Below are 17306 nucleotides of genomic sequence, written 5' to 3'. Positions count from 1 at the left end.
TTCAAGACCCTCAAAGGACTATTTTATTTATGAAAGGATTTAAAAACAAGAGAGACCACAGGATACAGAGACTTGGGTGGGAAAATAATAAAGCTCCCTGAGAATTCAAAAACCACAGGGTCACAATTCACTTTGCTTTCATTCTACCCACATAGTTCAGAAAATCCAGACTAACAGATCATGTACGTTGTTAGTGGTTCCTCAAAAAGTAAGACTTAAAGGGAAGAGGGAGAACCAAATATGTAGAAGAGGAGCTCCTGTATCCCAAATACCATGGAATGTACACACACACACACACACACACACACACACACACACACACACACACCATGTACGTGCAGCATTTACAAGCATGCACTCAAAACAAATCAAAAAGGCAGTAAGAGCTGGGTGCAGTGGCTTATGCCTGTAATCCTAACTACTCAGGAGGCTGAGATCTGAGGATCAAGGTTCAAACTCAGCTCAGGCAATACAAAACCGAGACTCTTATCTCCAATTAATCACTAGGAAACGGGAAGTGGGCTGTGGCTCAAGAGCAGGGTGGTAGCCTTGAGCTGAAGAGCTCAAGGACAGCGCCCAGGCCAGAGTTCAAGCCCAATGACCCCCTCCCTCAAAAAAAAAGCACTAAGAAAACCATCCAATCTGATTGTCTTCATATACAACAAAAATGCAATTGTAACCCCCCAAACTCTAATATAGGAAGATAGCCAGAAAGGAATCATGAAAGAAATGCATGTAAAATAACTGAACACAAAAAAGGAAGCAGTCACATCCTAAAAATAGAACTAAACTCTACAAAAAAAGAGCAAACAGATTTGAAAAATAAATCCTTTTAAAAAAGATTATCATTGGGCCAGGAGGGTAGCCTAGTGGTAGAGTGCCTGCCTAGCATGTATGAAGCCCTGGATTCGATTCCTCAATACCATATACTCAGAAAAGGCCGGAATTGACTCTGTGGCTAAAGTGACAGGGCACTAGCCTTGAGCAAAAAGTTTCCAAGGACATTGCCCTGACCCTGAATTCAGGCCACAGGATTGGCAAAAAAAAAAGATTATCATTAATGAAAGGGGTGACACTGATCATGATGCTTTGTATTCATAAACTGACATGATGAATTGCAAGCCCTTTGTACAATTACTTAAAAATAATAAAATTAGGGCCAGGAGTTTGGCCTAGTGGTAGAGTGCTTGCCTAGCATGCACGAAGACCCGGGTTCGATTCCTTGGCACCACATACTTAGAGAAAGCCGGAAGTGGTGCTGAGGCTCAAGTGGTAGAGCTCTAGCCTTGAGAAAGTCCAAGGACAGTGCTCAGGCCCTGAGCTTAAGCCCAGGACTGACAAAAAAATAAATAAATAAAATAAAATTAGCTGGGCGCTAGTGCCTTATGCCTATAATCCTAGCTACTCAGGAGGTGGAGACCTGAGATAGCAGTTGAAAGCCAGCCCAGGCAAGGAGGTCTGTGAGACTCTTATCTCCACTTAACCGCCAGAAAACTGGAAGTGGTGATGTGGTTCAAGTGGCAGAGTGCTAGCCTTGAGCTGAAGAGCTCAGAGACAACACCCAGGCCCAGAGTTCAAGCCCTATAACAAACTAGAATAATAAAACAATTATCATTTAAAAATAAATAAAAATATAAAGCTATCAGCTGGGTGTAGTGGCTCAAGCCTGTAATCCTAGCTACTTAGAAGGCAGATATCAGGGACTGTGGTTTAAGGCCAACCTGGGAAGAAAGTATGGAATAAGGCATCTCAACAAATGGCTGGAAGCAGTGGTGGATATGACATTCCCAGTGACATAGAGAAGCACAAATAGGAGTACAGCAGCCCATGTTGGCCAGGGAATAAACAAGATCTTATCTTGAAAATACCCACAAGAATGGGCAGAAGGCATGGATCTAATGGTACAGCACTTGCTTAGCAAGCATAAGGTGCTGAGTTCAATCCCCAGTACTACCAAAAGAAATGGAAATTACAATAAAACAACCATTAAAAGATATTTAGGGGGGCCAGGAGTTTGGTCTAGTGGTAGATAATAACCTTCTCCAGGTTAACATACAAACTTAATAGGCAGTTTTAGATAAAATTGAAAACAAAAGCATAATTAATTCAAGAAATAAGAAGCCATAAGGAGTTATAAAAAGCTCCCTGAGAATAAAATAACTGATGTTCAGCAGGAACAGGAAAACATAAAAATAAAAAAGAAATCAGGCGCTGCCCAAGAATTTAGAGGTTTCACAAACTTAGGATTATCAGTGGGTTTACCAATGACACAATGGGACAGGAATTCTGTACATTCCATTTTCTTCAAAGCTGCTGCTTCAGTGAAGCATGTAATTTGATCTTTAAAGTGGTATCAGATGAGAGGTGTCCATGCTCCTGCCTTGTTTTCCTGAACATAAAATAATACAGCACAATTTTATTTTATATGCTTTGAAGGAAAGCTTGGGTAACTGTTAAAGCCATTGAAATACACTTCCTAGTTCTCATTAATTCTGTTCTAGGCTCTAGTCTAGAACAGAATGTCTACTTCTGTAGCCAAAGTTGATTTAAATTGAATATTTAATCAATACTAAGCTACTACACACAGAATACATTCCAACATGGTCATATATCAAATCACGAATATCTTATCACAGCATGGCTATATGGGAGGCAGAGACTGGGGTACCAATGCCAGTGACTAGCTATAAGGAACATCAGAATAATACCTGAGAATCATTTTTTTAAGATTGTCTCAAAATCTCTTTGTTCTTCAATCCAATCAAAAGACACAGAGCAGCAGACTGGATAAAAAAACACCACCCATCCATATGTTGCCTCCAAGAGATCCACTTCACTGCCAAAGACAGAAACAAATTCCAAGTGAAAGGATGGAAACGAATTTTCCACTCCAATGCACCATGCAAAAAAGCAGGAGTAGCAATCTTAATCTCCGACAAAATTAACTTCTCAGTAAAATCAGTACATAAAGATAGAGACGGCCATTATATATTAGTAAAGGGTACAATATACGCCCATAATATTACAGTTATAAACATCTACTCCCCCAACACGGGAGCACCCAAATTCGTCAAACAAACTCTTTTAGAATTACAGAACAAGATAGACTCAAACACAATCATAGTGGGAGACCTCAATACACCACTCTCAACAAATGACAGGTCAACTCAACAAAAGTTAAGCAAAGACACCATTGACTTAAATGACACCATAGCCCAGCTGGGTTTAACAGATATACACAGAGTCTTCCACCCAACGGCGAAACTTTTTACATTTTTCTCAGCAGCACATGGAACATACTCCAAAATAGATCATATAATAGTTCATACAGAAAACTTAAGCAGACACAAGAAGCTGATATAATCCCATGCATTCTATCAGACCACAGTGGAGTCAGACTAATTCTGAACAATGGAGTCAAAGTCAAAAAACATTCAATCACATGGAAACTGAACAACACACTTCTGAATAACTCTTGGGTAACAGATCAGATCAGAAATGAAATTAAAAACTTCCTTCAATGTAATGACAATCAAGAAACACCACAAAGGAACTTATGGGACACAGCAAAGGCAGTTCTAAGAGGCAAATTTATCGCACTAGGAGCGCATATTAAAAAGACAGAAGAAGAGCACGTAAATAACCTTAAAAAAAACTGAAACACCTAGAGGAGCAAGAAAAAGTTATTTCTAAAACAACTAGAAGGACAGAAATAACAAAAATAAAATCAGAAATTTCAGAGATTGAAATAAGATCTACAATATACAAAATTGATAAATAAAAAAGTTGGTTCTTTGAAAGAGTCAACAAAATAGACAGACCCTTAGCAAGATTAATCAAAAAAAGGAAAGAGGAGACTCAAATAAACAAGATTAGAGACCCCACGGGAACAATCACAACTGATTCCCAAGAAATTCAGTCCATAATGAATAGGTACTACCAGGGCCTATATTCAAAGAAACAAGAAAATCTAGTAGAAATGGATTATTTCTTAAATAAATATAGAGTACCCACACTGAACAACAATGAGGTAAACAAATTGAACAGACCAATTTCTTACAACGAGATTGTGGAAGCAATCAGGGAAATGCCAACCAAAAAGAGCCCAGGTCCAGATGGATTCACTGCGGAATTCTACAAAACGTTTAAAGATGAAATAACACCTATACTCTTGAAACTCTTCCAAGAAATAGAAACAAAAGGAGCAATACCAAACTCATTTTATGAAGCTAATATTACTCTCATCCCCAAACCAGGGAAAGACCCAACAAAAAAAGAAAAGTACAAACCTATCCCTCTAATGAATACAGATGCAAAACTCAATAAAATATTAGCCAACAGAATCCAGAAACAAATTTAAAAAATCATACACTATGATCAAGTGGGCTTCATCCCACAAATGCAAGGCTGCTTTAACATTTGCAAATCAATCAATGTAATACATCATATCAATAGAGTGAAGGATAAGAATCATAAGATAATTTCTCTGGATGCGGAGAAGGCATTTGACAAAATACAACATCCATTCATGGTGAAAGCACTAGAAAAAATAGGAATAAGAGGTACATTCCTCAAAATAGTGAAAAGCCATATATGAAAAACCTACAGCCAGTATTATACTAAATGGTGAAAGACTGGAACCATTCACCTTAAAATCAGGAACTAGACAGGGATGCCCACTCTCTCCACTTCTCTTCAATATAGTGCTGGAACCCTTAGCCAGAGCAATAAGGCAAGAAAAGGACATCAAAGGGATCCACATAGGGAAAGAAGAAATTAAACTATCCCTATTTGCAGACAACATGATCCTCTACTTGAGTGACCCAACAAACTCCACTCCCAAACTTCTAGAATTAATAAACCACTTTAGCAAAGTGGCAGGATACAAAATCAATCTTCAGAAGTCAGTAGCCTTCTTGTACACCAACAATACACAAACAGAAGGCCAAATGAAGAAAATGATCCCATTCGCAATAGCCCCCAAAAGAATAAAATACTTAGGAATATACTTAACCAAAGATGTAAAGGAATTATTCAATGAAAACTATAAAAGCCTAATGAAAGAAATTAAAGAGGACACTAGGAAATGGAAAGACATCCCATGCTCATGGCTAGGGAGAACCAACATAGTGAAAATGGCTATACTGCCAAAATTGATATACAAATTCAATGCAATCTCCATCAAAATCCCAAAGACATTCTTTACGGAAATAGAAGATATAATCCAAAGATTTATATGGAACAAGAAAAGACCTAGAATAGCCAAAACAATTCTAGGCAAAAAGAGCAATGCTGGTGGTATTACAATACCAGACTTCAAACTCTACTATAGAGCCATAATAACAAAAACTGCTTGGTATTGGCACAAAAACAGACCAGAAGATCAGTGGAACAGAATAGAAGACCCAGAAATAGAACCACATACCTATAGGCAACTTGTATTTGACAAAGGAGCCAAAGATATAGAGTGGAACAAACACAGTCTATTCAATTATTGGTGCTGGCAAAACTGGGCAGCCACATGCAGAAAACTAAAAATTGACCCTAGCCTTTCGCCATGCACAAGCATTAACTCAAAGTGGACCAAAGACCTCAACGTCAGACCGGAAACCGTGAAACTGCTACATGATAAAGTAGGAGAGACACTGGAACTCATAGGCACAGGCAAAAGATTCCTGAACAGAATCCCAGGGTCACAACAGATTGGAGAGAGACTCGATAAATGGGACTACCTAAAAATAAAAAGTTTCTGTACAGATAAAAACATAGTTGCAAAAGTAGACAGACAGCCAACCAACTGGGAAAAGATATTCACCAACAATACATCTGACAAATGCTTAATATCCAGTATCTACAGGGAACTCAAGAAACTAATCCCCCGAAAACCCAATAAACCATTCACTAAATGGGCAAGGGAACGAAAGAGAGACTTATCAGAAGAAGAGATTAAAACGGCAAAAAAACATATGAGAAAATGTTCATCATCTATGGTCATAAAGGAAATGCAAATAAAAACAACCCTAAGATACCACCTTACCCCAACAAGAATGGCGAAGATTTTGAACTCAGACAATGACAGTTGCTGGCAGGGTTGTGGAGAAAAAGGAACCCTACTACACTGCTGGTAGGAATGTAGACTAGTTCAGCCACTCTGGAAAGCAGTGTGGAGGTTTCTTAAAGAACTGAAAATAGACCTTCCCTATGATCCCGCCATACTACTTCTGGGCATCTATCCTGAACAGCATGACCCAGGATATTATAAAGACACCTGCTCAGCTATGTTCATCTCTGCACTATTCACAATATCCAGGCGACGGAAACAATCCAGGTGCCCTACTGCAGCTGAATGTGTTGGGAGCCAGAGTGGAATCAAATTGTACCTTGATTTGCATCAGACAATGGCTTTATTGTCTTATTGTTTTATGGCCTTATTCTGTTTAAATGACCTGAGATTTACCATATGAATGTAACAGCTGGAAGTTCCCTGGTTTCGAAAAGGGATAGAAGCCTGGAGTTGACAATAAACGAGGGAGCAGTTTTTACTTGGGCTGCAGACCTCCCGGACCTGATGTGTTTGTCTCTCTTCTATTTTTTCAGTCCTTGCCCCCTATTTCAGGAACCCCATTTGCTGCCGGCAGGCTCCGGCATGAATGGATACAGAAAATGTGGTATATATACACAATGGAATTCTACATAGCCAACAGACAAGATAAAATAATGGCATTCGCAGGGAAGTGGATGAATCTAGAGCAAATCATGTTGAGTGAGACAAGTCAAGACCTAAGGAACAAAAGGCGCATGGTATCCTTAATACATGGCTATTAAATCCAAAGAGTACAAGAGCGAGGACTCAATAACTGCATACCCAAAGCTATGGACATGGTAATGGAAATACAAACATAACTATATAGACATAAAAACCTATGACTCTATAGATATAATGTTTTATTTCATAAATTAATGTTTCTATGACATACAAACACTTAGCCTAATTTTGACTAAGTTCTAAATACTAAGTCCCAGTGATTGTAATTAGAGATTCCCTCCTTGAACACTTGTTTGTTAAACTTGTCATTTAAAATATGATGTAAACATAAGCCATAAAAAAATCTCTTCGTTCTCTGAGTGATGCCCATTTTTCTAGACAGTAGTCAAAGATATAGAAAGCAGAAAAGAAGGCAAATTCTCTAACCAAACTAAGTGGTTTTGAAATTTTTTGCTTTTTTTTTTTGCCAGTTCTGGGTCATGAAATCAGCACCTGGGCACTGTCCTTGGGCTTTCTCAAAGCTAGCACTCTATTACTTGAGCCACAGCACTACTTCCAGCTTTTTTCTGTGTATGTGGTACCGAGGAATTGAACCCGGGTCTTCGTGCATGCTAGGCAAGCACTCTAACCACTAGGCAAAACTTCCAGTCGGTTTTGAATTTTTTTTGTTGCCAGTTCTGGGGCTTGAATTCAGGGCCTGGGCACTATCCTTGAGCTTTGTCAAGGCTAGTGCTCTGCCCCTTGAGCCACAGCACCACTTCCAGCTTTTTCTGTATATGTCATACCAAGGAATTGAACCTAAGGCTTCATGCATACTAGGCAAGAACTCTATCACTATGGCACGCTCCTGGCCCAATGGATTTGAATTTTATCTGGAGAATAGGAAGATAACAAGCTGAAGAACAGAAGAACCTTAAAATTGGGAAATGTAAAAAAAAATCAATTGAAAAGAAATTGAAATTAGAGAGGGGAGAACAAGAGAAACAAAACCATTTTTTAGGAAGATACGTGTAAAGCAAGTTTAGTGAGAAGAGGAGGGCCATGGACCAAGTCCTTGAGCACAAACTGAAAAGGACACTTTCATTGGGTATGAGGATTTTAGGCTGGAGAAGAGATAAGTGAAGGAGACCAAGGTTCCAGCTAGCCTGCTGAGGCCAATACACATAGCCTGCCCCATAAGCAATCTGGTTCTCATAAACGGGAGAATAAACATTGAAGGATGAGCTGTTGAATTTGATGTTGAATGAAGAGTACCATAAGGGAACATTTCATGGAGTTGAAAATCAGAGAGCTATGGGGTCAATCACTAGAAGAAAAGAGTTGCTTTAGAGCCAGCCGTAAGCAGGAAGAAAGTATAAGGGTCTTGATGAACCAGGTTGTAAATCTCCTGTGGTTTAAAGCTTTCCATGGCCTGATGTTCAAAGAGAATTTGCTTCCTTGTAGACTCCAGGTATGATGTCACACTTGGGCAGAGGGACTTGTTAAATAATGCTCCTCACTGGCCAGGTCACCTTTAAAGTGATGTTGAAGTTACAATTACCAATCACTTCCTATCCAAATGTGGGATTGCTACGATTCTTACCACTTAAGATTCCAGAACTACAAGGCCTACCAAACAGAAAAATACCATGAGGACAAGAACCTCTTGGATTTCCTCAACCTTGTCACCAGTGAAAACAAGCTTTGCCTAGATCAGATGACTGAAAGATTCCATCAGTGTGACATGAACTCAATTGAGAAAGTCCTGCGACAGTAACCTGAGTGGAGAAGATAACTGTTCCTTCCAGCAAAAGTGGCTCAGTTCCTCACCTACTACTGAAACGCACCTTCCCACCCTTACCCAGAAAAGATGGCTGTCCTCAGTGGTTACTGCTCTGTCTTCACTACAGTATCCAGGGTTCTGAGTGATCCAGATCTTTCTAGTCCCAACTCCCTCCTATGGTAGCTTGGCCTTTAGCTCTCATTTGTATGCAAAATTTGAGTTGATTCCTGTCTACCTGGAGAGTAAGATCACTTCTATACATGCCTATCTTTTCCAGCTTACTGTGGACAAGCTGGAGATTTCCTTGCTTGGAGCTAGATTGAAGGGACAAATTGTCAGAGGTGTTGTGCAAACCAACACTCAGAATCCTCTGGGTGGTATCAACCCTGAAGACTCATTGATGAAATACTTTTTATTTGCCAAGAAGCTTCTCCCTGTGATCATACATGAGCTTTGTATGCGGTCTGTATTCAGTTAAGACATTACCTTTCACAGTGCTCTGAGTATAACATGTTTGCCTGACCCTGAAAGATACCAGTAAGGATTTTTGGTGTCACTGGATTCTGCCTTGGTGCAGTGTATATGCACAATAGGCATGTGGTCTTTGCCATGAGCTCCTTTGACTGCCTTCATGGTGTCTCTTGCATCACCTAGTATAAGGTACGTCGACCGTGGGTACGTCGACCCTGCTAGGATAGAGGATGGATTGACAAGGTATATCTCCCCACTAACCACCCCCAGCTCTTGGAAGCTCACAAGTACATCACTAGCAAGCCAGAGTCACTAAAATCCCCTTTCTCCATTGTGGCTCTGGCCTCTACAAGTGGAACAACCTGAAAGATTACCTTTACCCAAGTACATTTGAAGAAGAGCTCCTCCTCCATCACCACTCCCTGGACAGCAAGCTAATATTATCTCATGACAAATCCTTCATGTGTAAGGAACCTGGCTGGTTTTGCCTTGTCTCTGCAGAAAAACACAACCAACTAAAACAGGCCATGTGTCAGTTCCATTAAGTGCTAGAGGAACAGAAGCAGGAGAGCACAGAGAAATTACTGGAGGATGTCATGAGGGATTAGGTGGTTATCTGCCTCCCAACCAGTAGCTCCAATCAAGCCAGCCACATGCTCAGGGGTCCCAGAAAGCAGCTTCTAGCTCAGTAGGCTGTGGCTGAATGGTGATTCCTCTAGAAATGGTCTCATGTGACCTACTCATCAATTTATTAAGCTACATATTTGGCATCTTTGGAAGTTTTACATTGTTGTAGTCATTGCTAGCCATTGTATATGCAAAATGATTTCTTTTAAAAATTGGAGTTAGGATAGGAGGCTCTGAAAATGGAGGAAGAGAGCTATCTAGGTTCCTGTTAAATGGTTTTATTTTTATATTTAGTACGTCATAAATACTATATTTTTAATTCCAAAAAGAGAAATATATGCATATGAATGTTCTTAGTGTTATTCCTAGCAGTAAAATAACTACAAACAAAATAAAGGCTCATAAATGGATTTCAGGACAAACATATGTACATATATAAAGGGATACTTAATATGAATATATGCTGTGATGGAGAAAATTTTCAATAGCATTATATTCCTGAGGAGTTGTAACTATCTGCATGTACCACCACACCTATATCCTAAAAAGTTTTGAGAGGGCCTGGAATTTGGGCTAGTGGTAGAGTGCTTGCCTAGCATGCATGAAGATCCAGGTTCGATTCCTTGGTACCAGATACATAGAAAAAAGCCAGAAGTGGTGCTGAGGCTCAAGAGGTAGAACTCTAGCCTTGAGAAAGTCCAAGAACAGTGCTCAGGCCCTGAGCTCAAGCCCAGGACTGGCAAAAAAGCTCCATTTTTTCTCTCCTTTATATATCACTAGTAATTAGTCTTTGTAAATTTTAACTCCTAAAGGTATAACTAAATAGAAAGAGGTGGTGGGGATAGGTCCCAAGAAGCATTTATTGATACCTTGCAAGGTGACTTCCTGTGAGTTAAGATTCTTTGATAAAGGGGAAAGGGAATTTCTTCAGGTACAGAGGAAAGATGTGAATCAAGAGTCTGTCCACAGGTCCTCATTTCATTCCTTCCCCATGAGTTACTCTTCATTTCAACAAAAGACACTCCATCTTCTTCCAACTGCTATAACAGAAAACTGGACTGAACAGTTAATAAACAATAGAAATATAATTGACTCACAGTTTCAGCAACATTAAGTTAAGGAATGTGGCATTGACATCTGGTGAGGGCCACTGTGTTACACTAAACCTGGCAGAAAAACAAGCAAGCGCTGGTGAAACAGAGAAGAAAGTCAGGCCAAATTCATCTTTTTAACCAGGAATCCCCATAACAGCACTAACCCACACTCATAAAGGCAAAGCCTGAGGGCTCTAGCTTTAAGTCTCACTTCTCAACTCTTTTATGATTACAGTCACATTTCAGCACAATTGGAAGGGACAATCAGATCATAGCACAGACCCTATGGGGTTAGGAATTCAATTTGTATTATCATTCAACCATTCACAGGCTTAGACTTTGGGTTTGCCTTTCAGAAACCTCAGTCCTCTGGCTACAGGAGTCAGGGTTTCTGTCAGTATAATCACAGAAACTTTCAGATCCTTTGGGAAGATTTTCAGCTGGGAATTTAAAGTCTTGTACTGACCATTTTCCCCCCACTGCTTCAGCAGCAATCAACCACATGTATTTTAACTAAAATGCTCTAAGGTACCAAATATTTGGTCTCTCAGTGCCTTGCCTTCTGTGGATTCTTGATTAAAGGCAATCATTGGAGTATATATTTTGCTACTTCCTGCCAAGGACTAAGAGCATCCTCTTCACTTGTGGAAACTATTTTTATAACTAATCATACCTGGGAACTCATTCCACAAAACCCAGGACAATACAGAGCGCTCACCCTTCAGGTTTGTTGTTTTGAAACCATGCCAGTATTAAATTCTCCATCCATATCAGACCAGTAGGCAATAATCATGTGACACATAACCACATTCAGTTAATGGCAGACCGCACATTGATGTTGGTCCCATGAGATTACATTGCCTAGTGGCATTATAGCTCTTAGTTTTTGTGTAAGAACACTGTGAGGTTCACACAATGATGAAATCTTCTAATGATCTATCCCTGTCATTGACACCCTAATTAGAAAGGAAGAAAATGCTGACAATGTTTGCTCTGGCCATACTGACACCATATAAAGCCAACCTATTTATGCATGAATGGTCTTAATGCCTCCTGATTCTCCTGAGGTTCTTGAGTTTGCTTTAGTAACTTATGCTTCTCTTTTGGAAAGTCCATTTACCTGGACTCCAGTGGCTCATGCCTTTAATCCTAGCTAAGATTTGCAAGGGTATGGAGCTAGCTCTGAGCAAAAAACTCAGCCCTGGGTTCAAGCCCCAGGACCAGCACTCACACATGCGCATGCATGCGCACGCACACACATACACACTCACAGTACTGGTACCATGTGTACAATTTTTAAATTTCTTTCAATGTTGAACTTTTCGCACTGATCCTGGGGCTTGAACTCAGGGCCTGGGCTCTGCCCTTAACTTTTTTGCTTAAGGCTACTGCTCTACTACTTAAAGCACAGCTCCATTTTTTTTTTGGTGTTTAATTGGAGAAAAAACTCACATGGACTTTCCTGCAAGGGCTGCTTTGAACCATGATACTCATATCTCAGTCTCCTGAGTTGCTAGATTACAAGCACAAGCCATCAGAGTCCAATCAAATTAAATTGTTTAAATTGAAATTTAGGGTATTGGAGGCGTGGCTCAATTGGTAGAGCACTAGCCAATGAGAGGAAATTTCAGCTGCTCAGTCCAAGTTCCAGTCTTGGACCTAAACAATAATAATAAATTTAAATTGGGCATAAACCAAGCACCAGCGGGCTTATTCCTATAATCCTAACTACTCAGGAGGCTGAACTCTGAGAATCGTGATTCAAAGCCACCAGGCAAATCTGTGAGACTCTTATCTCCAAATAATCATCAAAAAGCTGAAAGTGGAATTTTAAGTCAGGTGGAAGCACATCAGCATAAAGCAAAATAAAAGCTAAGGGACAGTACTCAGGCTATGGCGAAGCCCCAGTACTGCTACATTCACACAAAAAAATGTATAGATTTACTAAATTCTTGTGACTCTTTATTTATATTCTCTGGTAGATCTACAGTTATGTATCTCTGATTTGTTAACATGGTTAGCTTCTATTTTTATATCTATATCTCTATATATTCAATTCTAGGGTTTGAACTCAGGGCCTGGGAACTGTCCTTGAGCTTTCTCAAGGCTATTCTCATGGCTGGCACTCTACCACTTGAGACACAGCACCATTTCCAGTTTTTTTCTGTGTATCTGGTACGGAGGAATCGAACCCAGGCTTCATGCATCCTAGGCGAACACTCTACTAGGCCATACTCCTGGCCCCATATTTTTAATTTAATTGCATTATAAATGGAGAATGCAATATCTTTGTTATTGCTTGTATTTATGTTTTATGTTGTCCTTGGGCTTAAAAATAATTTCTTCTTTAAAATGGATTTTAGTTATATCAATGTGTATACACATATTTGTGAATATACATACAAACAGTATCAGATCAGGTATATTAACTGGTTTGTACACTGATTTTAATCTACATTACAGACAAAAGTGTTGAACTTGGCAGTTATATTGAATTTACATTATATATTTTAGAATATTAATCTTGCATATATGCTTTGAGTTATTTCATATTCATTATTCCTTTTAGCTTCAGTAATAATCTTTTCCTCAATTATATTCCTTCCTTAAAGCCTATCCTGTAAATATATAATGATGTATATACATATATAATAATTTTTATTGTCCTTTTACCCATGAATAACTGCTATGTAGTTTTTTTGTCCATCCTGGGGCTTGAACTCAGGACCTGGGCACTGACCTTGAGCTTTCCCAAACTGAGCACTCCACCACTTGAGCCAAAGTACCACTTCCAGCTTTTGTTGTATATATGGTACTGAGGAATCAAACCCAGCTTCATGAGTGCTAGGCAAGTACTCTACCACTAAGCCACACTCCCGGCCCTATGTATTTTTAAAAGTAATTTTTATTCCTGGAGTGTGTAGGCTTATATGATCTAAAGAACTGAATAGTGGCTTCTTTCCACAAAATGTTTCTAGGACCTCTTTATAATGTACTAGCTAAAAATTATGGTCCCTCAAGGAAATGTCTAAACTAAAAAACTTTTCAGATACTGCTAAAGATGTATACAATGTATTCTCAATGGAATATTCCATAGCTATTGATATGATTTATACAATTATTTGAACTATATGAGAAGTTGACATATGCAGATGAAAGATGCATGATATATTTAACATGGTTCACATACATTTTACTTATGTTTGTTTTTTTTTTTTGCCAGTCCTGGGCTTGAGCTCAGGGCCTGAGCACTGTCCTTGGACTTTCTCAAGGCTAGAGCTCTACCACTTGAGCCTCAGCACCACTTCCGGCTTTTTTCTATGTATGTGGTACCCAGGAATCGAACCCGGGTCTTCATGCATGCTAGGCAAGCACTTTAACCACTAGGCCAAACTCCCAGCCCCACATTTTACTTATGTTTATCCATTCAATAAACAGTTTTTAAATACTATATATTATATACTACATATACATTATATATATATATATATATATATATATATATATACAACACACACTCAGATCTCAGCCTCTTGAGTAGCTAGGATTGCAGGTGTAAACTCCTGGTGCTGAGACAAAATGTATATTTTTATAGTTTACTCATGATTTCTAGCATGTATAAGAGGCAGGCTTATAGGACTGACATTTAGAACTTGAAAAATGTTACCTATGCTCAACTTTACATAAAACATTTCTGTTTGATATGAGATCAGAATAGTTCAATAAATTACATCATATGTGGATAATCAAGATCCTATCTTATCAATGAAGCTGTTAGACCATATTGATCATGGGGATTAATTTGAATGTATTAACTTTGTATCTTCAACAGACAAGCAAAAATAGGGCTGATCCTACAGTTTCCCCCAAAGATTTGTTATGCCTACCATAATATTTAATTTGCCCACAATTAAGGATCACTGGTTTGTGGAATCTCCAAAAAGAATTACACTTTAAAGATGGAAATAGTTTATTCCATTAACAGTTTGGTATTCCTCCTCCCATCCCACAGTCCATCACAGATGTTGCACTCAACAATTTTCTCTAAGGCTTTGTGAATTCTTTTTCAAAGTGTTTCAAATCTGCTCTGTCTCCTACTTAAACAGACCTCCAAGAAACCAATACTAAGCCCTAAAGCCCTTTTCTTACTGACAATAAGTGGGCCCAAACACTGGGGGCTAATTCTAACAGCTGGTATATAACTTATTGATAAGAACAGTTGGTAAAGAACTTTCATTACTCATACCGTACATCTGTTTGTGGTGTGAATTGGGGTCTACCTTTTGCTATCATCAACTATAGACTTCAAATGTCCTGGAAAAGACTGCAATTTGGATTCAGCTGTGTTTAAGGAGCCTGAAGAGAAACTTCATTTAAATTTAGCAAACTTGGTGCTTGGTCTATTCAACTTGTCATATTTATGTACTACATAAAATGTCTTTAAAAATTCATTGAAGTCAATGCTTCCATCTTTGTTCAAGTCCATTGTGTGAGCGAGCTCATCAACATGGGTGTCATCGATATGAACATTATAGTGAGATCTGAAAAGTTTCCATATGGCCCGAAATTCTTCAATGGAGATCAGGCCTAAAAAAACAGAAGGTGTTGAATGTTTATTTAAAGATTCACCTAAGAGAGAGGTGGGGAAGCCACACTGAATAATAGTGCCACTTAGAAGCTTTCTAACATGCCAGACCATCAAGACACTGAAAGGAGAATATGATGCTAAGTGGAAGAAACAATATCATTTTTTTTCCAGTCCTGGGGCTTGAACTCAGGGTCTGGGCACTGTCCTTGAGCTTTTTCAAGGCTAGAGCTCTACCACTTGAACGACAGCACTGAACTTCCAGCTTTTTCTATGTAAGTGGTACTGAGGAATGGAACTCGGTCTTCATGCATGCTAGGCAAGCACTCTACCACTAGGCCAAACTCCCGGCCCATAATATCATATTTTTAACTATCAAGACTCCTGAGATTACTCTAATGCCACCATGAGAAAAAAGTGAAGAAACAGAGAGGAGATGAAGAGTGTGACACAGAAATTACAAGTACAGGCCAAGTGCCAGTGGCTCACGCCTGTAATCCTAGCTACTCAGGAGGCTGAGATCTGAGGATCGAGGTTCAAAGCCAGTCATGGAAGTCCATGAGACTCTTATTTCCAATTAACCACCAGAAAACTAGACGTGGAGCTCTGGTTCATCATGGAGAGTGATAGCCTTGAGATGAAGAGCTCAGGGACAGCGCCCAGACCCAGAATTCAAGCTACCTGACCAAAAAATTACAAGAACAAAAATCCAAAGGTGATAGAAGGGACAGCAGATCAGAGAAAAACATCAAAGAAGAGAGAGAAGGTATACTGGAAGCCATGAGGAAGATTCCAAACAATAGTTAATTGGTCTTTTTGAAAGCAATAATTAATGGATCAAGTACTCATTGTTTGATGGTTTTTGATATCCAAATCTCTGCCACAGAGGAATGTGTGATTTGTATGTACATGTATACTTTCATACAAAGTACTGGGGGTGGTACCCAGGGCATCATGCATGCCGGGCAAGACCCTACCACTGAGCTTGATTCTTAGCTTGGATGGTTTTTTAAGTTTGAGAATAAGTAAATGTGCACCAAAACTAAATACAAAATGAGTTTTCACTCCCCAGCACAGATAATACTGGAAGAATGTTCTTTTTTTCAGGAATAACTAAGAATTTTTTTAATCCCTGCTAGTGATTTATAAAAAGATCTGTCCTAGTGAGACAAACAGCTACATAGGCAAGTAGAATTTTATATTCACATATTTGTGGCCAAGCTAAAATACAAATAATGTTAAACACAAGTTCATCTTTTCCCTTCAGGTTTCATCAAATTTGGATGAAGAATGAAATAGGTAAAAAATAGACTGGCCTTTATTTTTATTTATTACTGAACTAGTAAAAGTGTACTTACCTGAATGATCGGAGTCGATGATATTGAATATAATTTTCAATTCAGCTCGGTACCGGTACAGAGTTTCAATTACAGTATATTTCACCTAAAAATAAAACATTAAGAATTAACAACACAGGAAATTTTTTAACAATTGTAAAAAACACAAAGCATCCCCACCAACTTCTCTTCTTCCATCACTCTCCTCCCTATCCATTTTCCCTCCTTCCTCCTGCCTTTCCCTCTCTCTCTCTCTCTCTCTCTCTCTCTCTCTCTCTCTCTCTCTCTCTCTCTCTCTCTCTCTCTCTCTCTCTCTCCTGTGTGCATGTGTGTGTGTGTGTGTGTGTGTGTGTGTGTGTGTGTGTGTGTGCATGTGTTCTTCTAGGAACCTAACCCAAGATCTATCTGTGTTCCTGCCAGGCAAGTGCTCCACTGATCTATACACAAATCCACCAATACCAAGTACGAGATTTAAATAAAATCTGAGGGAACAAGCTTTCCTTTGGCCCAATCATGTTTAATCACATTAAGGACCTTGTTCTTGTGTTTATTAGGAGAAAAAAGTAAGACAGCAGTAAATAACAACTGCCAACATTTATAGAGAGCTTTGTGTGGATTATTTCATTTGGTCCTTTACAACCTTAAGGAAAAGGAACAGAACTGT

At 39.0% G+C, this 17306-nt stretch overlaps 1 protein-coding gene across 1 annotated transcript in view; it reads right to left on the bottom strand.

Moving 5' to 3' along the window:
* Positions 1-14265: 14265 nt before the first annotated feature.
* The window catches only part of Ppef1 (protein phosphatase with EF-hand domain 1), a 76014-nt gene continuing 72973 nt past the window's right edge, over positions 14266-17306 (bottom strand). Inside the window, exons 18-19 of the mRNA XM_090326792.1 lie at positions 16664-16748; positions 14266-15307 (exon numbers count right to left, since the gene is read on the bottom strand). Of these exons, the coding sequence (XP_090182918.1) occupies positions 15090-15307; positions 16664-16748 (303 nt within the window). The 3' untranslated portion in view covers positions 14266-15089. The remainder of the gene's footprint in view (positions 15308-16663; positions 16749-17306) is intronic.

The sequence above is a fragment of the Megascapheus bottae genome, chromosome X, assembly GCF_031878675.1.
Source record: "Megascapheus bottae isolate mThoBot1 chromosome X, mThoBot2.hap1, whole genome shotgun sequence".
In the NCBI taxonomy this organism is placed as follows: Eukaryota; Metazoa; Chordata; class Mammalia; order Rodentia; family Geomyidae; genus Megascapheus; species Megascapheus bottae.
Note: the sequence above shows the minus strand (reverse complement) of the source record. Positions and strands in the feature narration are given on the sequence as shown.